This window comes from Mastacembelus armatus, chromosome 19 (assembly GCF_900324485.2).
Source record: "Mastacembelus armatus chromosome 19, fMasArm1.2, whole genome shotgun sequence".
Lineage (NCBI taxonomy): Eukaryota > Metazoa > Chordata > Actinopteri > Synbranchiformes > Mastacembelidae > Mastacembelus > Mastacembelus armatus.
In genome coordinates, this window is record NC_046651.1 from 8,983,857 (window position 1) to 9,007,750 (window position 23,894).

General features: G+C 40.9%; 1 protein-coding gene across 2 annotated transcripts; it reads left to right on the top strand.

Moving 5' to 3' along the window:
• Positions 1-1,370: 1,370 nt before the first annotated feature.
• Positions 1,371-23,784, top strand: itga3b (integrin, alpha 3b). 2 transcript variants are annotated; one of them, XM_026315076.1, is made up of 26 exons: positions 1,375-1,816; positions 12,941-13,068; positions 14,155-14,237; positions 14,609-14,858; positions 15,042-15,140; positions 15,228-15,432; positions 15,554-15,747; positions 16,169-16,257; positions 16,354-16,487; positions 16,765-16,851; positions 16,941-17,008; positions 17,338-17,483; positions 17,675-17,821; positions 17,933-18,030; positions 18,165-18,333; positions 18,585-18,659; positions 18,755-18,834; positions 18,980-19,057; positions 19,222-19,324; positions 19,647-19,820; positions 20,495-20,629; positions 20,762-20,875; positions 21,100-21,198; positions 21,289-21,414; positions 21,652-21,808; positions 22,184-23,784. In XM_026315076.1, exons 1-25 carry the CDS (start codon positions 1,641-1,643, stop codon positions 21,760-21,762), a joined length of 3,168 nt encoding a protein of 1,055 aa, XP_026170861.1. In that variant the 5' UTR covers positions 1,375-1,640; the 3' UTR covers positions 21,763-21,808; positions 22,184-23,784. The 2 variants fall into 2 exon arrangements, with proteins under 2 accessions (XP_026170862.1, XP_026170861.1); XM_026315077.1 differs by lacking the exon at positions 22,184-23,784 and having other exon boundaries at positions 1,371-1,816; positions 21,547-21,681.
• The last annotated feature ends 110 nt before the right edge of the window (positions 23,785-23,894 follow it).

Sequence of the window (23,894 nt, forward strand, 5' to 3'; positions counted from 1 at the left end):
CAGGTGCTCTCCAGCCCTTCTGCAAAATGCATGGAAATCACTGACACAGAGCTAAATAAGGGGAGGTCCGATTGCTCGTCTGTCGTTTGTTTACTTTAAATTCCATCGGACCTCCTAATGTGTCTTGTCAGGACATTTGTCAGGAAAGTTCAGAGGGGTCTTCACGTTGCATAGATCTGTTCAGCATCAGTCTGTTCCACACACGTTTTGACGCCATATACACTGGCATGGTGTGCGCTCACCTTTGGGCTGACAGTTCATTTGCTAGATAATATGACAATGCAAACACGAGGTTTAAGCCTGGATTAACCATGAACATGTGTGTAATTCTGAGCATGCAGAGAAGAGTTTTTTTCTGGTTCATTCTAATGGCACAGGGCGACAGACACAGATAAGCCTATGACTTCTAACAACGATTCAGTGTGAAGCAAATCTGTGTTGCATTACAGTCAGTTCAATATAATTGTTGATTGCAGTGTGTTTTCTGTTGTTACACCTGAGCAGAATGTATCCAAGAATATTTACACCGGTGTTTTTGGAAGCACATGGATGTTTTTGCCATATGCCTGTGAAACGTGGGCAGTGAACTATATTTCCCATAGTGCATGATTTCACTGGGTATGTGGAAGAAATTACCTGTGGCTGAGAGAAACTCCTGTGGTGTGAGGGGCTGCAGAGTGGGAGTGCAGCTCATCAATTAGAAGAGGTCAGCAATGTTCAGATTTTGGCCGGGGGTCAGCCAAAGCTGCAGACATGAAGAAAGATTACACATTTCTGTGGAGAGACAGGCACATGGAGCTGCAGCTGGTCTCTCGACACAGGGGGGGTCTCAAGGAAAACCAGATAAACAAGGGAAAGGGGGCATGGAGGAATTAATGGAAACAAAAGAATACTTAAAATATCTCTGGTCTGTTCTATGAACTCTCTAAGGGGATTAAGGGTTTAATGAACTGCTGATTGGAAGTGGGAGTGTTTGAGCGATGGGCAGCGGAGCAAACCAGAGGGTGGCTGTCACAAGAGAGCTCATGTGAGGGCGGTTTCTCATGAGGTCTGACTCCAACAGTCTTTATCCTGCATTGAGTGCAATTCATATGTATATTTGTTAATATTGTGGACACACAGTCATTTCAGAAGCCACAATAATTGTCTCTTGTTACTAATCAGGCTCATAAACACAGACCTCCTGAAAATAAGGTGATTTAGTTTTTAAGAAATCTCAGAACTGCCCACAGAGCTAAACCTGTGTTCAGTCAGTCGGGAGCTTTATGAGTCACCGCAGGTACGTGTGTGAGACAAACAGAGACAGGATAACCGCAGTCTATCGCACCCATGTACAAGTGCGCTTGTACTTGGGTGCGGAGAGCAGAGAGGAAGGAAGGGAGGGCAGGAGACACACACACACAGGGAGAGAGAGAGACACACACACACACACAGACACAGAGACACTCTCTTACACACACCTAGTCAGTAACACTCGGAGTGCGAGGGGGTCGGCCGGCTGTCGATGCGGAGGTCTCTGTGAAGCAGCAGCAGCCGCCTACCTGTTGGAGCTTATTGTGGGGGTCTGCCGTGTTGGACCCACGGTGATCGTGGACCTGCGTGTAGTCTACTGCACCGGGGAAGAGAAAAACAGCCTGAACATGTTTCCCAGACTGTTACTCTGCGCCGTTTTGGCCGTGCAGCACGGGACGCAAACCTGTAGTGGATTTAATATAGATACACGTTTCCCTGTGATCAAAGAGGGAAAAACCAAAGGGAGCTTCTTTGGATTCTCGGTAGATCTGCATCAACAGACGAAGAGCTCCAGAAAATACCTGTAAGTTGTCACATTAACGCGGCAAAGAACATGCTTTTTATTCAGAGGTTAAAATAAAGGGACTGCACACCTGCTTCAGTCCGGAAGAGGTAATCTCGGAGAAGCTTATTGTGGCCACTCATTGCGCAAAACCCTCAATGAAGTCTTAGACTTCGCACTGTTCTATGCGTTTTATCACCTGTCGTCCATTTCCAAAGGCCTGTCTGCGTAAAGTTCCTCTCAAGACAACCAGCTGTTAAATCTCTACATAGCCTTTTATTTAGATCCTGTGTGGCTGACAAATAACAGGAGCAGGTTTGTTGTGCCCCGGTCCTGAGCGATAAAAGATTCAATGAAAGTCTTGTAATTGGACCTGCGGAAGTCTTTACCTGGGGCCATTTGTGCGTCAAGTAGGTCGCACATTTCCGTCAACGCGTGGAGAAAGGAGTCGCATAAAAAGTCAAACGGGAAACGGAGCTGCAGAAACAACTTCATTAGATTGGTTTCCTTTGTGTACTGAAACAAACAAAGATCAGTGTAATTCTTACAGTTACTGCAGCAATGATCACCAAATAAGAAAGTATCTGGCTGTGGGTGACACACCTGGTTAACCTTCTTGGAGCTTGTGTTAAGCTGTGGCCTCTCCAATGATACCAAGGCACAAGACCAGGTGTCTTTGAGGACATAGCAGTATATTAGAAACTAAGTATTAATACAGTAAAATCTCATATTTGTCCATTCTGTGCATGTAGGACTTCAGGTGAAGCTGCTCTATGCTCTTCCCACCTGCCCTCAGGCTATTACATTCAGCTGAGACACAATCCGCTTTGTATTTCACAATAAATGTGATAATTCTAGGTTGTTATTACCAAGACATCAGTCCTCCTGTGGAGTTAAAGGTGTTTGGGGGGATTTAGATAAAAGTCAATGTTTTTTGTATTTGAAGACAAGAATGTGTGTGACACATCTTTCCTTCCTACACAGCTTCTTTAATGAACGATCCCCAAACTGTATCATTGTTTAGTGTAGGATTTCCCTCAGCCAATTACAGTGCCCCTCTCATCCCTCTGTGTCTGCGATCACACACAGCGTCTTCATAACTTGTTATCTGTGTCCTGTTCTGCTTTGAAGAAGAACACAGGAAGAAAATCTGGGGCCACTTCCTCTGTGTTGTCACCAGTGAAGCGAGTCTGAATATGACAGTGATCATCTAATCTTTCCGAAGCGGTTGTTTTGATGTGCGTTACAGTTCACAGAAGGGATAGCAGTATGCAGCTGGTACGTGATCCGTGTCTCATTTTGATCCTGTCCCCTTTGGGATGGCTTCACTGCCCAGGGACTACAACTCAAATAGGGCCCACATGGCCATGGTAATGAGACTGGAAGTCTGTAGGGACATTAGTCTGGTGCAGGCCAAAAGGTTTTGGTTCTGTTATAATACTTAAAATATCCTTAATACCAATATCAGCCTCACGGTCTGAGAGACACATGCTGAGGTCAATATACTGAGGTTACAGTGAGGTGGGAGGGGGGGATTCAAGCCGGAGTGTTCTCATTTTTCCTGCTAATTTCATTAATTAAGTTAAGAAAACTACTGCACATGTGCCTCTTGATCAAGTTAAGGAATGACTGACATTCTAGGAAACATGGATCCGTGTCTTCTCGTGTTTTGGATATTGTTCTATGCTAATCTCCTTTAATATCTTCTCTTTGAAGTGTTTCTCCTCTATCAGTTTGTGATCTCTGGAGCCACCAGTGTTCACTGAACGCAGGCTCAGCACTGAGACCTTGTTGTATACACAGTGTGTGATTCTGTAAAGACACATAACAATGTGCTGATGGTGTGGACGGTGTTTGAGGTGAACTGGTTTTACAGTCCCATGTGTTTCCTCTGTGATGTCTGGTTTCTTTTGTGACCCCCATTTGTGTGTCACTGCAGCATGAAGTTTCCTCATTACTGGAGGGAGCCAGGGTTTGAACATTTGAAAAATGCACGAACCAGGCATATAAACCAGTCATGACACGTACAATGTGCAAGTCAAGACAAAGAGGTTCTACTCATAGTTCTGCAATAACATGAATGCAACACAGTTTTCCTCTAACCTCTCAAGATGTAGACTATTACCCAGTTATTTAGTAACTTGGCTTAGAAATGTATTTTGAATTGAACGGCCTGCGTGAGAAATTAGTAGACCCACATTAGCTCTTGTTGGGGAATGGCTGCATCTGATAAGTGTAAGTGTAGTAGCTACCTGAGGGTAATTTGTACCGAGTATTCACCTGTGCCCCTCTTTTCTCTTTGAATCACCCATGTAACCTCTGAGAGGTTTCTTTCCTGGGAGAGCTTTTTTTTGTTCTCTATTGTAGCAGGGAGGAGGGATTGAGCAGTCAGCTGGCCACCTATTGGCTCTTCCAGTCCCCTGACCCCATGGTATGCCTGGAATGTATTACCCTTCTCTGCACAGTCACAAACCTGCCAGGTTTCAGGTTGAAACAAGTATGAGTGAGAATGCAGATCTGGGAGCTGGGGACAATGATACCTTAGTTTTTGTTTTTTTTTTGTTTGTTTTTTAAAGGGGAATCTCTGCGACTTGTTTAGATGAACTTAATTCTCCTGGCTTATGAATATTTAATCAGAGTTGAAGTGCGCTTGCTTTTCCAGCTTGTCTCTGTCTGACTGATAAGGCCTGAGGCCATGAAAACCCGACGTTTAATTTGACGGGGCCTTCCCCTCTCTGCTGGTGCAGAAAGGTGCAGATTACACCGGTCGATCTGCTGTAAGGTTTATAGACACAGACCCATGCTCAGTTTGGACATGCACAGGAACATGCTTTTCTTTTCGTCATACCTCCTAGTCTTAGACAGAATTAAAGATCTGATTCCTAAATCAAATCTCCTTCGCAAAGTTATTGTAATGCAGCAGACGATGATGTGTTGTATGGAAACTAAACAATCATCTTCTAGTATTAACCTTAACTAACTCTAATCTATTAAAGACAGGAATTACTGCAAAGGAAAGACTTTAAAGTGCTGAGAGATTTTCTATGCAAAACCACCCCATAATCATTTCAGTTACAATATATTCCAATGGAAACAAGATGTTTTTGTGCAAGCTCAGTGTTGTGAGTGTAGAGCAGTACAGTGCATATATCGAGTGTAGATAATATACTGTATCAATTAAATAGTCACTGTTGTGTTGCTGAGCCTAACGTTTAGAAGTAGATTTTTGGATAGAATATCACTCAAACTGAATGACCCAGAGTGTTATATTACATTACACTGTGTAGCACGGGCTAATGTAAATGATTCAGGTGAGTATGTCCCACTTGGCTGATATCCAACATTCCTCCTTATACAAACGCTGCTATTCATTGTCTGTGAAATAGGCCCCTGAGAGTGTCAGCATCATTCCACAGTGAAACACTTTCAGATATGAAGTGTTGTCCATTAGCCCCTCATATACGTATCACACGAGAACTAGCCGGAAGTTGTTACGACCATGTGCCTGGGAAAATGTAACGTGAGAGGCATTTGATATATGTACATGCATCATAGCACCTAGAACAATTGTCCCAGTGTACTATTACATACAGATGCACAAATTGTTCCTGTATTTTATCTATAGATGTACTGTGACTTACTATATTTAGTCAAAAACATTATACTCCTATGTTTTTAATGTGTTAATGCATATTCAGGTAAATGAAATATTGTATATGTGGCTAATACTACATATAATTTGTAAAACATAGTATTACACAGTGAAATAGGGATTGTAATATTTGATAGGATTAAATCAAACCTTTCTTTTTATGGGCCCATAAGCATAGACAACTGAGTCATTTCACAAATGGCAACCTAACACTTCTTTATGATGGCCTTACCTAAAGGTGGTTCCCAGCAACAAAAACCATAATATCAAAAATAAGGTTGACAAATGTAAGAAGCAGACAGAAAATGTAAAGGTGTAGTGAATAAGTGACTTGGAGTTTTAAAGGGTTTTAAGTTCTTTCTATTTTACTGGAGGCTAAGAAAAGCCAGTAAAACTATACAAGCTAAAGTTAAGTGCACGTTTGTCCATGGCGACTGCCCCCATGCTTAATGGCATTTATTGCCTGTATCCAATCAGTTGGTAATGGCAAGAGTTGCACATTGTGTAGTAGCAGAATGAATGACAGCTTCTAATAACATGTTGAAGTGGATCTCAGCTGGACTTTGGGCCTCCTGTTAATCAACCACAGAGGAGACTATCTATGCTGGGGCTTTTATTGGATATATCTGCAGTGAAGACCTTTTACCATCCAACAAAAATGTAAGAGACCCCCTCCTTTCTCCTCTGATCGTACAAATGCCCTGATGGAAAAGAAAGTGGCGTAGCTTGCCTCCGGGCTAATGAGGCCTACCTGTAGCTAGAAAACCTATGCTTCAATACCTCTCTCTCTTCATGTCATTTTTCATCTTTGAAGAGGGAAATGATCCTGAAGGATTGGTTTACATTTGGTATGTGCCTGTGAGAGTCAGTGTATGTGGTAGCTTGTGGTCTGTCCTTAACAATGCAAATCCTGATGAAAATGTTAGACAGTGTCTTTTAATTATTTACTAGTTTATTGATATTGATTATATTTAAAAAACTGAATTAATGATAGAGACAAATATTTACTCCAGCAGTCCACGCTGAAGGTTTTTTAGGCCACAGCAGGTAACAACAGATGTTTCGTGCACACACCTGCACGGCTTTTATATAAGCTGCGTAATCTCTGAGTGAAAACTTGGCACGTTAACAGGGTGGTTGTCAGCTCTGTTATGGCTGTGAGGTTACATAGAGCAGGGGTCGAAATGTTAATGGAAATACTGTTACTGATACCATGAGTCTCGTGTGAATTCTGCCACAGCTGCGCAGTGTGGGTTGAAGTCATTTGGGGTCGCCGAGAAACATCTGTCCAGCCTCAGTCCGATTGTGCGAGTCTGTGTGTATTCAAGCACGTGCACGTACATTTAGCGTGTGTTACTCCCTGTCAGTTTGGTACATAGCTTATTTGTGTGCGTGTAAATCTCTTGCTGTGCTGTCTGCATCTGCAGCTGGGTATAGTTAGCAGAGCAACCTGCAGACAAGGATTTACTTGTTGCTAATGAAAAGTGAGTTAGTTTATTATCAAGGGATGACATGGCAGGTTTAATTTGTCACACAGGCTCTAATTGAGTTTGCTCTCTTGTTACTGTTTCACCAGTGGCAGATGGTGGCCCTCAAACAGGATGTGTGCGCAGCTGAGGTACCCTGTTAGACTGGTGTGTGTGTCTTTCATGCCATTTCAAATCATTTCCCTTTGTGGCTAAATTACCATTGATCCCAATAATGCCAGCACTGAATTACTTTTTCCCCCTGTTTCTCTGCATAGTTTTCTCCTCCGTGTAAAATCTCTAACATCACCATCAACAACCACAGTGTGAAAAGTCATACTAGGCTGAGGGCAGCTTCTGAAGAGCTGACAGAGGTGTAAGAGAGCAAGAAAAAAACAGTTCACTCTCTGACAGCTCAGAAAAATGTGACTGGGAAACAAATGTTTTTAGGCTTTTAGAAGCGATAAAGACATGAAAATCTAGCACTATTTTTCTGACTGTAGTCTATTTACTGTTACTGTTTATTGATTTTCACTTGAAGGGCAAGTCTGAGTGACCAACAATTATCTACTTGCAGGTCAATACATCACCATTTTTTTCCAGAGATGACTCATTTGTTAACCATGTTCTGTACGTGCAGGCGCATAGTTGGCATGTTGACAAGTAGCTGTGCTTACAGTGAACACTCTGATAACTATTTGTGTGCTCATCTACACCTTGTGCTCTGTGAGACTGTTTCCTGAAATGACAAAAATAACAAGTGTTTTCACACACAGAGTGGTAGCAAAAAATAAGACCACACAGAATCATCATGTGACGTTACATCGCCTTATGACAGTGGACCAGTCTGTAACATGCAAATATGTTTCTAGTTTCTAATATGAAGCCACAGTTCATCCTTTCATCTTTCAGTAAAGTCTTTACCTCATTACTAAAATATAAAGAGATCTCAGTCCTCCTCTCCTCTTTTCCTCATGCTTAATTCAATCTGCATATTGAGCTGCTCCACTCAATAATATTTTCATTTATCATTATTTACCATACGTGTGTCATCTCTGGAATCAATATGTAGTGCCAAAGCTTTACACAATCTTAGAGGTGAATTGTGTGTTTGCCTGTATATCTGTGGGTGTTGGATTAAGGGTGAGGGTTCCTTGCCTGTACTTGTTTTAGTAATTTGGTGACCTATTGCTTGTTTCACTTTCATTCTTCAACAAGCCGGTGTTTCAAATAACACTTAAAGAATTCTTGTTCCTGTTATACCATGATATCAGCAAGCCAAAGCATTAGCTAAAGTCTGTTTCTCACTAACATTTGTTAGGCAGTTTGCATATATGGTACAAAGGCCTTTGACAGCTGTTTGTGTGGGTTTTTATGTCTTTTTCATTTGAAGAAGTTGTGGACTGACGTTTACACTGGTCTGCTGAGTGAAATACAATGCAAGCAGGACCAGTGCATTTCGCAGAATTACTAACCAAACTTCATGTTGCTGTGCATAAAGTAGTCGCTCGTCAGCTCTGTCCGTTCCCACCCTCTGTATCCTAATTCAGTAACACCTTGTTACCAGGGCAACAGCTGCAGTACATGTGTTCAGACCTGTTGCTGCTCCACATGATGTAGATGAACAGAATCCATCCATCCATCCATCCATCCATCCATCCATTATCTATACCTGCGTATTTCTAACCAGGGTCACGAGGATCTGCTGGAGCCTAATGAACAGAATCATGACTGTCAAATATTATGTGCCCTGATTCACAAAATCAGCACTCGTAATATTTGTAACCTGTGTCATAGAATATCGTCGAAGGTAAAAGACACTGGTAGAAACATAAATTGCATCTAATGTAGAGTCATTTTTACTGACTGAGATCATCATGCACTACAGATATTGCATATATATATATATATATCTGTAGTGCATGATGATCTCACAGATGATGTCGAACAGACATGCAACTATAATGACATTAATTGCATAAATATAAATATATATATATATATATATATATATATATATATATATATATATATAAATAAATGTATATATATATATATATATATATATATATATGTATATATCGTTATAGTTGCATGTCAGTTCGTAAAAAAACAGGCCCTAAAGGTCTTTTACAGACTGCTGAAGCCACACCCTGTGACAAACAAGGTGCCCTAAGCCTTATCTAGAGGTGCTCAATTACCTGTTTAAGACTGACAAGCTCAAACACAGTCCCAGTTAATAGTTGAGCCTATGTTCTGCAAAAAATCACAAATTCAAGCTTAAAACTAGAAGTGTTGAGTTCTCTTCTTTGTTCTTTGACTTCCCTTTCTTTCTTGGTCTTTGTCACTCAATTTCTCATATTTACCCATTTTATAATATTTACTCTTCTTGACATTTAAGTCCAGGGCCAGCAGTTAGACATCTATATCGTGTGTCTCATCACAGTCTTGTTCAGACTGGATCCAGGTGAAGATTTGTTTCATTGCATTATGCTCCACTGTAAACATGACTGACAGGGCCCTGGACACTGTCTGTTCTTGTTAAGCTTGCAAAAGCCCATGAAAAAGAGAGAAAATGTCAACCAAAAGGGGTTTAGTCATTTTTAATTAAGTTGGGTTTCCTGGTTTCACTGCAGTTGGTATTGTTCTGAGACAGGCGTAATCAGGGGGATGGTGAAAACTACGTTGTGACTCATGTCTTATAGACAGATGTCTGTTTCCCAATCTGACAAGATCTTGTGGTGTGTTCTCTCTCTTTTTTTTTTTTTACTTTTGGAGAAAAGAGCAATCACTCTTTTTACCTTCTTCCTTAGCCCGTCCTCAGTGTTTCAATTCCTCCTCCTGGTCCTGTGTACAGAAGCCTTAGGCGGTGCTGATTTAGATGACTACATAAGCTGACCTGTTTAATTAAACACCGCTGGCGCTGATATGAACACACAGTGATTCGTCTCCCTTTCGCTCACAGTTTCTAGATGCCAAGAATGCACTCCCGTGTAGTTGGGCGTGTTGTTGGCCAGAGTAAATGTTTGGCCAGTCATTCAGTTCACTTGTTAGGCAGAAAAGGGCAAATTTCAACATGTCGTCAGAGTAGGAATGTGGCTGCCATCCCCTTCCCCTCCCTGGCCTTTGACTGCCTGTTTATGAGGAGGTGATGAGTAGGGAGGAAGATGGGAGGACAGCATGCGTGGTTACAGAAAGTGGACAGGATGTAAGCTGGGTAGTCATGGCTGATTCAACTGTTTGTGATTTGGGGTGTTGGCCATGCATGTATGCATGTATGAGCTGATAAGAATTAAGCAAATTGTTTCACATGATAAACCTGATGTCGTAAATCTCAAAACACCTTATTATTAATGAAGAGTTGACACTTGAGAGTTTTCATATCACAACAGTGATATGAAGGACAAGCTAGTTATAATGTCACTTTTTGTACTAATTAAACAAAGAAGATATAGTATTATTGAGTTTATCATCTGTAGCCTCTAACCCTCAGCAAGAAAGAAAATGGGCATATTTTGCAAAATGAGCCAATTATTGTAATTACAGAAAATTACTTCAAATGTATTATTATCATATTATTTATTAGTTATGAATTATAATTGTCATTGTCAATAGAGCAATGAAAGAAGAGCTATACAGGTTAGAAACACAGCTGCTCAGCTGTAAAGCAGTTTACCTTGTATGTGAAACCTGCACCAATCTGCTGTGTTACATTTCTAGAACAAACACAGGTGACCCACATGACTCTGCTGAGACAGAACAGAAGTGAGAATGTTTATGAGGTCGGTCTGAACTTCTCTTCAACTAGCACTGGGGTTACCTAAGCCATCCTATAGCATGTGTGATTAGCTCTGTGTCCCAGTTCTCCAATTTCTATTCTGTGTGAGTTCACATTAACTAGTGTTTTATATTAGTATTACCTATTCTCAGGCCTCACACCTTCATAAATGATTTGGATAATCTTGTTTTTCTCACAAGAATAGCTAACCTTGTAAGACAGTGTTTTGAAACACTTTGTGCCTTTCACACCTTAAAAACACGGCAGTGACGTCGGATGGAATCTCTGTGGAGGTAGATAAGCAAAGGTTGTGAGCAGAGAACAGACCTGCTTCCTTATAAATAAAGATCAGAGATTGGAAACAACAGATGTCCTTACCTCTGCAATTTGTATGCAAGTGTAGTATCAATTAGCAGTATCATATGCAATATAAATTGGTAATTTTATTGCAATGCCAATTAGCAATATCATTTTTCATGATAGGTACTGGTTGCATTCAACTTCTCATTCAGCTGTATATATTTTATTTCTATTTTGTGGATATTTTTATTTCTACTCTATTTATTTTGTTATTATAGTACTTTTAGTACTATTTTGGCTTTTCCTAGTTGTCATCAAAGTTATTGATTAATTGTTGGTAGTGCCCATCTGGTAGCAGAAACAAGGGATGATTGAAGTGATTCAAACATGACTGGAGAATTTATGCTTCAGCTGAAAATATTCCATATTAAGTACAGAGCACAGACAATGTGGATATTTTCATGTAGTTCTGGTCCAAAATCGCTCCCAAACTGGTTATAATGAGACTAGCTAAAGGTCGAATTCATACCACAACCCAAGAACTAAGATTAGAGATGTTTTCATCTCCCAGATGGTCAAGTTTCAAATCAGTAATGAGGCAATTCAATCTAAAATCAGCAGTGGACAGAGACTCACATGACCGATTTCCACAGAAAGACAAAGTTTCAGTCTGTTCAAGTTCAGGTGACACATCAAAGAGAAAACATTTTTGTCTCGACTCTTAAGCTGTTCTCATGATAAAATTACAGCATACATAAGGGCATTTAACCTCAGGCCATTTAAAAATACAGAAGGATGTGGTTGAGTGATATACCCTGGTACACAGTCTCAATCTCGTACAGAATCTAAATCTACCACATATCCTGTGAGTAGTGTATGAACTCATCATGAGCAAGTTTTTGCATGATAATCCTTCCTTCTTAAAGTATTGATCTTCAAGTTGGATCAAGTTGGATCTTCAAGTGTAGCGTTGACTCCCATGAGATCTTTTGATTTGAAGAACAATCGAACAGTAACGTCACTGTAAAGGTATATTCCACACATTATCTGTATTTATTCTTACTTATCAGTGTGTGTAAGGGGGGTAGCCACCCTACAGTAGTAGTGAATACACCCGCAGGCTTGACTAACAGCTTGATTCACCATTTCCCACTTTCCATAGTTCATCACTGGCAGGTAAAGTCATGTTTCAACCACAAAAGCACAAACATTTCTAGAAAGTTTGAATGAAAAGAACAACCTACTTAACATTTAGACTACTATAAAACTATGCTTTCGTTCTCCACATAGTACAGCAGATCATGTCCCACACACACCACACACACACACTCTGAAAACAAGATTGCCTGCACCTTCCGCCTACAAAGTCAAGCTAATAAATCTGGTGCTGACAGTAAATAGTGTGTCCCAGTACAGAGCCTTGTGGTGTGTGGATGTAATCCCTCTACTTCAAAGTAAAAGGTGCTGATGTAGGGAGTGTCTGGATGAATGGACAAAAAAGATCTGGTCCGTCACCAAAAAGATAGTTTGTGTCTGTGTTTGTTTGGTGCCCAGACTTGTTATAGATCAGGACTGCTCTGCTCTTTCTACTTTTAACTCACAGGTCACATGAACTGGCTCATGTTTTGTGAGCTGGATCTATACTCAGTGCCTCATGTGTCAGCCTTATTAATTCATATACAATCAAATGTGCTACTGTTACAGTAAAAGCTGGATGGAAAAAAATGTACACATCTGAAAGTACTATAACATGAACCTGCACGATATGTCTTCTGTGTTTAGACTAACAGAGTTATCAGTGAAATCGTCTAGCTTTTTTATGTTGCTGCTACTGTCTCTGTTGTGTTGTCTAACACCATAGCACTGCCCTGATTATGATCTACTGGAAATAATCTTTTATTGTCTCTGTCCCTTTCTTTCTGTCTTTCTTTCTTCCTGTGTGTCTTCAGACTTCTGGCAGGAGCCCCCAGAGAGAAAGCACAGTCTCTAAAAGATGTCAATGAAACAGGTGCTGTGTACTCCTGTCCCATCACCAAAGACCGCTTGGACTGCTCCAGAATGGACCTGGTCACCACAAGTAAGCATGACGTCCAGCTCTCAGATGTGATAGGTTGTTTTGATATTAAACAGTTGCAGTGTTATGGCTAAGTTTCCATACAGGTTCCTTTAGTGATTCTGGCGAGCCTCGTCTGCACCTAAGACGGCTCTGAGGTGACGAGAGTGGTCAGGCACAATGATGACAGGAATCTCATGTCAAATATTCACCAAATCCCAAACTCATAACACTAGAGGAAAAAAAAGTCATTATGGGACCAGGTATATCTGAGGCAGAATTTCATGGTAATCTATCCAACAGTTGTTGAGATATTTTGGTCTGGACCAATGTGGGGAGCCAACCAGCTGATAAGCAGACAATGCCATCTGTAGAGTCTTAGTCTTAGAATCTTACCTAAAAACACCATAGAAATGTGTATTGAATGAGCACTCAAGTGATGTAGTTCTCTAGATTCTGTAACATCTTCCAACATCTTTTTTGTTAGCTCCACCCTGACTCTTTCATACAACATATTTCAGTCTGCATTATACCCTTAATGACAAGTAATAAGTACATGTACTGCAGAGGATTTCCTTGCAAATAATAACCTGCAAGGGGAAGTCGGCTAACTTCCTTCTTTATTCATTAAGGCCAGAGCTAATCCTTGACAAGTCCCACAGCATGATAGTTTGTTGTTTCTACATAATAAACTCCAGGATACAAAACTCTGAACCTTTTCTGAAGGTTGTTAGCTGACAGACCTAACCACTGTACAACCAGGAGGTGAATAAAACTAAGAATCATAATGAAAGGATTCCTCACCGATTTTAATGTTTAGGTTGGAGTGCCTGTTGCTGTAGTCACAGTGCATTTTTGTGGTTAGTATGTATTGAAGCATAGTTTATGCTAAGTGAAGCTTTCCTTTTAGGTTGGTTCTCCCTGAAATGTGATCAGCGTAACACTGATTAATGATTTGTTCTATGGAACAGATCTCATCTGGGCAAAATATTTTTAATACCTGGATGTTAAATGGCGTTTTGTACCCTCTCTTTCCATGCTGATAGTAACCTTTTTAACACTTTAATGTAATTTCCACATCTGAACCCAGCTCATATGCCACATCCACAGCAACTCCAAACGAAAGGGTGGAGGGTATGTGGCTCGGTGTGACAGTGGCCAGTCAGAGGGATCAGCCGGTGGGACGTGTACTGGTGAGACTGCATTAGTCGGTGGCAGAGGTGTCATGTTATGTAAACAGCAACATTGTGGTGTTGAGCGGATGCTAGATGGGATGAGATGCATTTCATCATTTTGTGCCACAAATGACACAGTATGCTTGTTGCACAATTCACTGCAGCATACAGGAGTACACACACACTCTCGAGACAGAATAACACATGCAGATAGAAAATGCCATGTACAGTCATGATCATGCATAAGAAGTTACATTTTAATAGAGGGACTTTTAGTTTAGGAGATACTTTTGGAATATTACTCTACTCATACTGCATGTGATAGTAATACACTACTTTATTTGTACAGTATTGTACAGAATAAACTCATACTCTTCTTTGGTGTCCAGGCATGTGGGCATCGCTATGTTAAGGTGGTCAAAAGTGGCACAGACAAGGAGTGGCGGATGATAGGAAAGTGTTATGTCAGGAGCAACGATCTGACCTATGACCCCAACGATGACTGGCAGACATACAGCTATGAGGTCTGCAATCCCAACTTGGAAGTGGAGTTCGAAGGCATGTGCAACGCAGGCATCTCGGGCGGCATTACAGGCAATGATGTCTACATTGGTGCCACAGGCAGCTACTTGTGGCAAGGTGGGCACCGAAGAGTTAATGTAAAAAGAGTGTTTTGTTACATAACATTGAAATAATGGGCAGGTTTTACAGACAGGTTTACCCAGTGGTAGTCTAACACTGGGATTATTCTGTCTGGGAAATTGGTTTATTGTGCTCGACACAGATTTTAACATTGCCATCTAATGTTGCTTTGTTTTGAAGGAAATGTTCATATAACGTGGAGAAATCCAGATCCAGGGTTTTCCTGGGACACTGCAGACTCGGACTTTGGGCAGCTGAATAAGCGATACAATTATATGGGTAAATATACACTGTTTTTGCATCATGTGCATGCAGAAACAGTTTAATGACAGTTTAACAGTGACACCTTAACGCTCTCTGCTGCAGGTTATTCAGTTCTTGAAGAGAAGAAACTGTTAAGCCATGATGACTATACAGTGGTGACAGGGTCTCCCAGGGATGAGTCCAAGGGCTCTGTGGTCCTCGGGAAAAAGTCTAACAAAGTCATTGAGACAGTGCTCACCATCCGTGGGGAACAAGTGGGCTCTTACTTTGGGAGCAGCCTGGTTGTCACTGACCTCAACAATGACAAGTGTGTCTCTACACATCATGCTGAAAATTGCTAACATATTTAGCCTTATATAGTACAGTTAGAATATAGGAACATTACTTATTGATATGTTCATTTTGGATGTTTCCTCTGCTTCTTCCAGCTGGAATGACCTTATTGTGGGTGCCCCGTTTTACTTTGACCGTATGAAGGATCAGGGAGGAGCGGTGTACATCTTTATGAATGAGAATGGATCTTTCCAGATGACTGCCACTATGGTACTGAATGGCCCATCAGGCTCTGCATTTGGCATTGCAGTCGCTGCCATTGGTGACATCAACCAAGATGGATTCCAAGGTATGAATGATCTCAACACAGCTTCAAAACTCAAAAAAGCTAAGTTATGACACCCAAACTGCAGGTTTATTGCCAGGAACAATTGTGAAAAGATGGATTTTTTTGGTAATATAATGAGGCAAATAAAGTCCATTTTCTTCTCTGTTATTTTGTTTATGCCCTGTATGCTGTATACTAAAAGGTGGTGTGTACACTGACTTGCAGTGAAATCTAAAGGAAGTGCTCTGTGGCTAAGCACTTAGCATTTTAGACTGTTGTACAAACTTTCCATCACAGGCAGATTTCTTTTTTTTTTTTTTTTTTGTCCTATGCTGCCACCTAGGGGACTAATATATTTAATACACAGACTCTCAAGTCGGTTTCAGCTGATTGCTGTTGCATATTTCCTTGACATATGTCACTCCCCTGTTACTGTCTGCAGATTTTGCAGTGGGAGCTCCGTTTCACAACACAGGAAAGGTTTACATTTGGATGGGAAGTAAAAAGGGAATATCGAAGGCACCCAGTCAGGTAATATCTGACTTTAAGTTATAGATACACTCTCAGACATAAGTGAAAGGGCCCAGATTTGATGTGTTGATCTCCCACGTTTCATTGTTAACCTAGGAGATTGACGGAAAGTCAGTGGGTAATGAATTCAAAACCTTCGGCTACTCCATCAGTGGTGGGATGGACATGGATGACAACAGCTACCCTGACGTCGTAGTTGGCTCTCTGGATGACCGCATTGCTCTGCTCAGGTAGAAATAAGAAAATGATTAGGTGTCCTCTGTGTTAGAATTAGTGTGAAGAAAGTTCTGTTAGCTACAGGATTTTATAGCCTTTGGTGAGCAGAAATTGTATTAAGTCAAACAAAAAACAAAAAAAATGCTGTCATCTGGATACAGTTCAAATACACAAGTCGAGACTTTACATGGAAGATACACACACATTTTAGTTGTGTTCATCTCAGTTGTAAATGGTACATCCTGTGTTTGTCTCTCTGTGGTTTGACTCCTTTTTTCTGCTTGTTTTCAGAGCTCGACCAGTCGTCCACTTGACGCATGATTTTACTGTTGAGCCTAAGATTGTGGACCCTAATCAGTGTCCTGGAAATACACCATGGTGAGATGTCTCCTCAGAATATCTGGTTCTGAGACTGGCTTACTCAACTTTTCTCTGAAATTTGTGCTCTCTCTCTCTGTCCTTTACAGCATTACAGCCACTCTGTGTATGTCTTTCACTCTAAGCAATGGCAACAAAGACGTCAAGAACGATATCTGTAAGCAAACCTCTTTTTCTTAAATTTAGACATAATAATAACGTCTGTGAAGATTCTCAGTCCTCCAGGCAACTTTATCTAGAAGAAGAAACCACTTGGATGAGTGGTCCAGTTGCCATGACTCAGCCACTAGATATAATATTACTATTTACAATTTGCTTAAATAAAGGCAGCAATTTTCAGTCTTCTTACTATATAGACAAAAATTGTTGAGGTACTGGCCCACTGCCTGTTCACAGGCATGTAAATGATTTATATTGTTTAAAAATACTGTGCTAGCACCTAAGCACCGCTCCATTACATGCTGTACGTGTTTGCACTTATTAAAGCTGTGAAGTACACAGTGGAGGCAGACACAGAGAGGAGAAGAAGCCCTCGAGTTACTTTCCAGAACAATAATGCTGACACCTATACTGGCTTGCTAAGCCTGAAGTCTTCGGTGTCCAGATGCAGTACTCTGAAGCTGCTTGTTGTGGTAAGGCGTCAACTATTATACATTATATGCATGGATTCATTTCTGTGTTCAGGTTTTTGTAAATGTGCGTTTTGTTGAAAGAGCAGTATGAACTGTAGACATTCAAATTGTTCAATTCTTTTGAAAAGCTGCTGTTTCCTAATAATGTGTGATTACTTAGACTATTATTAAACTCTTGGATGATTTAACAGGAACCTGTCAGGGACAAACTGGAACCGGTGGTCTTTTCCCTCAAAATGTCTTTAGATGAACAAAAACCTAACTCCGGAGATTCCCTGCAGAACCTGGACTTCTTCCCAATTCTGAGCCAGGAGAAGAAACTCTCTCAAAAAACTGAGGTGTGGCGTAGAGCATAGTCTACATTCAGTTTAAATAACTTAGTGTAGCACGTGATTAATCTGCCTTTAGAGTATATTATAATCTTTTTTTTTTTTTTCAATTTCCTGTAGATAAACTTTCAGAAGGAATGTGGCACAGACAACAAATGTACCAGCAACCTGCAGCTCACAGCCCAGTTTGTTAATGATAAAGACGACCCTTATCCCAGGTAACATGAATTTCTAAGCTAAGCTAACACTGTCCTGTCATACTGACTTATGAATATGGACATGAGAATGGTATCGATTTTTTCCATCTTCCTATTGGAAAGAACTCTAAAGTTTTTTTTGTCCATATATCCAGGCAGGGCAAATTCCAGGTGCTTCACTTCAACAGCAGCGTGAAGAAAATCAAGCTGATGGTGGAGGTGACTAACTTCCCTACCGAGGAGAAGCTGGCTGAGGACGCCCACCAGGCTACACTCAACGTCACCATCCCTGACGCCCTCACATATTCTAGTGTCAGGTCGACGGTACGTCCACTGGGGGGCAACAGACTACTGAGACATCTCTAGTTATTAGTTATTTCTCTCTTTCAAAGTCTTAAATTGTTTTATTAACAGCACAAAGTTACTTGGGTAGATGGTACTTTTTGTTACATATAAAAATAGCTTCACAGTTTGACTGTAATGATTGTCTCCACTTTCACATGAATCTCCAGTCTCTTAATTTGCAAAACTTCATATTTCTGTTTGCTGTTTTAAAATGCTGACTGTGTGTTCAGGGAGACTTTGTACAATGCAGCTTTGACACCACAGTGATCTGTGACCTGGGGAATCCACTTAAAGGCAATGATAAGGTTTGTGTGCATAGTTTTCTCTCATAGGTCTGGACCTTTTTTCTTCTGCTGAGATCAGTTTGTGACACTTCTCATCCTGTTGCTCTCGTTATCAGGTGACACTTACGCTCACGTTTGAGACTCCAGGGATCAACCTGTACACACAAGAGATTGAGTCCCAGCTTCTTCTGTCCACGTAATGGATCATCATTATTAGATGCATGATTTTCTATAATCTCTTCATATTGTTTATTTTGACTTGCAAAATGCAAAATAATAGTTGGGAATGCTACTAGATACTACACTGGCTCCCAGTTTTGTAACAAGGATCGTTTCTTCAGTCTTAGTGAGCAGAGTGACCTGAAGCCTGTGCCTGTGGCCCTGCAGATTGAAATCACCATTTCCCCCTCCTTCTCCATGTGAGTCCCATTACCTAAGAATTCATGACGTAGTGTCTATATACGTACAGCAGAGAGTGCAAATGCCATGGATGCTGAAACACTGGCCTGTCATATCACATTGTCTTCTACTCCAGTTTTTACGTGCATGGCTTGTAATCGTTTCTAACTCTCACCCTGTCCAGAAAGAACCCATTGGTGCAAACACAATTCGGTGGGACAGTGATGGGCGAGTCAGCCATGGCCAACACCAGTGACGTGGGCAGTCTGGTGGAGTTTACCTTCAATGTGAGTCACCTCCACCACTTGGTCTATATTAGACCTCCAGTACTATTGCATCTACATTGTGTGCTGCTCCCCCACATTTCCCTCATCCCCACCCTGTCTTTGAAGGCAGCACTTCCACTCTTCAGATGTTTAATATTGCGTGGGGAAAAGATTGTTATGTGAGCCATGGTTTGTGGTCTAAGCAGGACCAGGGGTGGATACTATTTAGGAATGACTGTTATTTCAGCTGCTATTTCATAACATATTATTATTTCACATCATTAGTTTGATTTCTACTTAACTTTCCTTTTTTTTTTTTGCATGCTGACTTTTTGTCTACAAGGTGAACATGCAAGGACAGCCACTGGGAAACTTGGGGACACTAGCTGTGGAGTTTCAGTGGCCCTATGAGGTAACCAACGGCAAGTGGCTGCTCTACCTGACGAAGATTGTGGTTAAAGGCGAATCAGAGACAGAATGTAAACCTGGAGACGTTGTCAACCCACTCAAACTTAGAGTAAGGCTCTTTTTTTAGGATTTGGTTTCTACATTTTCTTCAAATGCGCTGTCGTATCACTTTTCCATCTTGACACTGTTTCCACATTAAGACACCCAAAACCCAAGCACAAATCATGGACCGCACTTTGTGAAAATCATTAATTGCAACAAAAAAATATTATTTCAGGGAATTATTTCAATCAGTGAAAATGGGACCTTCTGGACTGATATTCAACCCAAGATCTTTTACACATCGTATTTTTCTCTTCTTTTTATAGATATTTCATATCATTGTGTAGTTTCAGCAATAAGCAACATTAGACTTACAGAAACTCAGTGTAGTCTGGTCACAGGTTTTTTTGCATGTGCTGAAAACAGTGCAGTGTGAACTCTGAGCAGCATGAGTAAATCTACAAAAGTGGTGTTAAAACTGGTTTTAATGCCAACCCACAGCTGTTCAAAAATACATTTAGGAAAAAACGTCTGTGATGTCACATAGAAACCTCACAGGGCCACAAATAGAAAATCATAGTGCGTGCTGCCTACATATAGACAGTGAGAATGAAAATGCTATTATGAGAAGTATTTGGTAATTTTATCAGACCCAGTAATTACCACCAACCCTCTGATGTCATGTCTCTGTCTCATCTGCTTCCTTCTTACATTTTCTTCTCTCTCTTCCGTGGCTTCCAGCTGTCAGGGAGCAGATCTAAGCGTACCAAGCGACAGACTGTGGTGGATGATGATAATGATATGACCCAGCCCCATATTATTGAGCCACAGACAGCCAGTACACTGCTCCTACACAGAAGAGAGGCCTACAGTTTGGTAAGAAATGGATCTCCCTCAGTGCTGCAGCTTTCATGCATCATTTGAAGTATTGTATCTGATCATGTGAGTGATCCCCCCCCCCAAAAAAAATCACTTGTGCACTGGTTTCTTTCTCATCTTGTGTTAAAGGAATGCACCACGGGGACAGCGAAATGTCAAACGTTTACCTGCCCACTGCTCAACATGACTGATTCAGCTGAGATTTATGTCCGGTCCCGTTTGTGGAACAGCACAATGCTAGAGGTCAGCTCAGCAACTACAGCCATGCAACCCCACACACACACACACACACACACACACACACACACACACACACACATGCAAGTGAGACCTTGTAATCCAAAATTAAGGTGACAACAAACAGAGGTCCGAGGTCTGTACTTCAGTGTGACAGGTACAGCTTGGCATCTACAACCTTTGACCCCTTTGTGAAAATGTTTTCATGTTGTGTGTGTCTCTTCCTGCAGGACTATACAAACGCTCTGAGAGTTACAGTCAAAGGTCAGGCCTCACTGAAGCTCATTACTGATAAACCAACGATCAGGATGGGCCTTAAGGAGACCAGGGTGTGTTGTGATGATGATGATTATGATGAGTACGGGGATGATAGTGATGATGATAATGATTTCATTTAACCCTCTTCACCTTTCTTGCAGTTCACAGTAGAAATAGAACCAGTGCTGAGAGTGGAGACACCCAGTGAGCTTCCACTGTGGATCATCATCTCTGCAGTTGTAGCAGGAATTCTACTACTAGGAATTATTATTATTATACTGTGGAAGGTGAGGCTGCAGTCATACTGCACTACACTGCAATAATGTACATTAACGTTGCATATGTTTTTTCCACATGTACTATTAATTGTCTAGAAACTGTTTACTCACACCAGACATCTTCTCTGGGTTGTATGATAGCTGCTGAGCCATTCATCTGACATCCACAGTATGACGTCCATATGGAGTCATTAGTCTAACCTTTAACCTACCTCCCCCCCATGCATCCTCTTCGTCGACCTCCAGTGTGGCTTCTTCCAGAGGGCCAGCAGGAGGGAGATGTATGAGGCCAAGGCCCAGAAGGCTGAAATGAAGAGCCAGCCCTCTGAGACAAAGAGAATGATTGAGGACTACTGAGGGCCCCCATGGGTCCCCCAACAGCACACAGCAGTGGGGCTTTTGGGTAAAAAAAAAAAAAAAAAAAAAAAGAAAACATTGAGTTGATTTTTTTTTTGGCTACTGTTAATGAGAGAGCTAAGCTTGGGGTGTGATTCAACCTTTTCGCTTTTCTGTCTTTTCACTTTACCCCAAGCTTCTTGACGTTACTGTAACTAACATTTCTTCTACCTCCCTTTCAGGCTAATACTGTGCGTTGCATTGCTGACCACTCTGCTCTTCTTTTCTGTCTTACTCAATAGGATATTGCTGATTTCTCTGTTACCTAACCTGATGTTCCTCAGCCCCTGAAGCCTGAGTCTTCTCATTCATAATCCCAGCTCTCCTGCCAATTAATTTAATCCTCTTTAATGTCACCTCCTTCTCTTTCTGTTCCCGCTAGGTTGGATTCTTCAGGCGTGCCATCTACTACCGGATAATGCCAAAGCACCAGGGAGTAAAAATTTGCAAGGCTGAACGCTATCAGTTCAATCTAGGATTTCAGCCTGAAGAGCCCCAGAAAAAGTATTGGATCACTAACTGGACAGAGATGCAGCATTACTACTACTGAGGCCTGATCCACTCACCGTCACACAGATTTGACGAGAGCCAAACAAAGAACAATGGACTCAATTGAGCCACATGGATTATGCAGTGCATGGACCAACTGCAGACAGTGCATTCAATTATTTTTAGTAGATTTTATAAACATTTTCAGTGCAATATACTGAACCCGTTTGTTTCGGAGATTGTAATTTGTTAAGTATTTGGCAGTGTTGTACACTGGAATTGGGGTTTTAAGAGTAAATAATAATTTTTGTAATTTCTTTTGTTTGTTTTGTAACTTTGCAGGCTTTTTATGTACTGAACTTGGTATTTGTGTATATTTTGTTTCTCATCAAGTTTGCTTTTCTTTGTGAATCCTCTGAGCAACAGTCATCAGCTTTATTTCCTGTTATCAGAGGAATGAGTCTGATTTTGTCTGTGACTGTATATGCGCACCCTCCCCTTTTTCCCATGCATCACTTTGTGGTCAGTAGTTAAGTGTACTGAGTGTGAGTTTATAGCCAACATCATGGCCAACATCGTCATTTTGGAGATCATTTTCCAACTGCACTTAAAATACAATGACCAGTATCCAATCTATTATGAGTAAAGAATCTTTATGTGAGTGTTTGGCCAGAAATATGTAGATTATAGCATCTATATATAGCATGGAACATGACTGTGTTTTCAAGCTACACAGAGGGAGTCATTCCTTTTGGTTTCCGGGAATAAATACTGAATGGTACAGACAAAAAAAAAAAAAAGGTACTTATTGATGAATGATACATTTCAACTGGTCATGTGTCAGTTCCCCACATTACATCCATAGCAAGTGGTGATCAAGCAACAAGTCAAACAGCAAATCTTGTTTGTATGTAGAATTAATCTATATATGTTTTTGATGATATCATGGCAGTGCTTATTATTATTTATTTAACTTCTGTTATTATAGTAAAGAAACTGTCTGGATGTCTTTAAAAAAAACATCACAAACATGGAGTCACAACACTGGATTAAATATTACATGATATTATATCTGGTAACTTTAAGCTCTAGCATAGATAGAGATGAATTGTTTATAGTGACAAGTCATGTTTAATTGACTTTTCTGAATGAATGCATTGGCTTTTGTCGTTTCACTGTCACTGAGCTTTGTATTTTTGTACAAAACAATAAGCTGACTCTTGGATTATTTCTAAGCCATCATGACCTCCATTGAGGTCAACCTGGACCAAGAAAACGCAGTCGCTGAACGGTCTCCGATGGGACTAAGTGTTGCTCTCCCACTCTAGTCTGTGTTACCTGAGAGCCCACAGGTACTTTGTTGTTGTCACAGAGGCTCCATTGACTCTGTGAGTAAAGACTTAAGGGCTGAACCTGGTGCACAAACTCTGTCCTCTGTGGTGGTGGGTTTTTACTGTGCCGTTTCAGTGTGATTAAATTCTTTTCCACAAGCTTCATTCATTTGCAACATTTATCATTCTGTGTTTTCTCTAACGTGTGGTTTGAACGCACAGGCAGAAAAAGTATTTAATGTATTTATTGTAGAAATGCAGAGGATTTGACAA

Excerpts from the sequence above, each read along its gene's own strand:
- itga3b (XM_026315076.1), top strand. The coding sequence starts at position 1,641 with ATGTTTCCCAGACTGTTACTCTGCGCCGTTTTGGCCGTGCAGCACGGG. Across the intron at positions 15,433-15,553 it reads ACTGACCTCAACAATGACAA|CTGGAATGACCTTATTGTGG; the intron begins GTGTGTCTCTAC and ends TGCTTCTTCCAG. Across the intron at positions 18,660-18,754 it reads CACTTAAAGGCAATGATAAG|GTGACACTTACGCTCACGTT; the intron begins GTTTGTGTGCAT and ends TCTCGTTATCAG.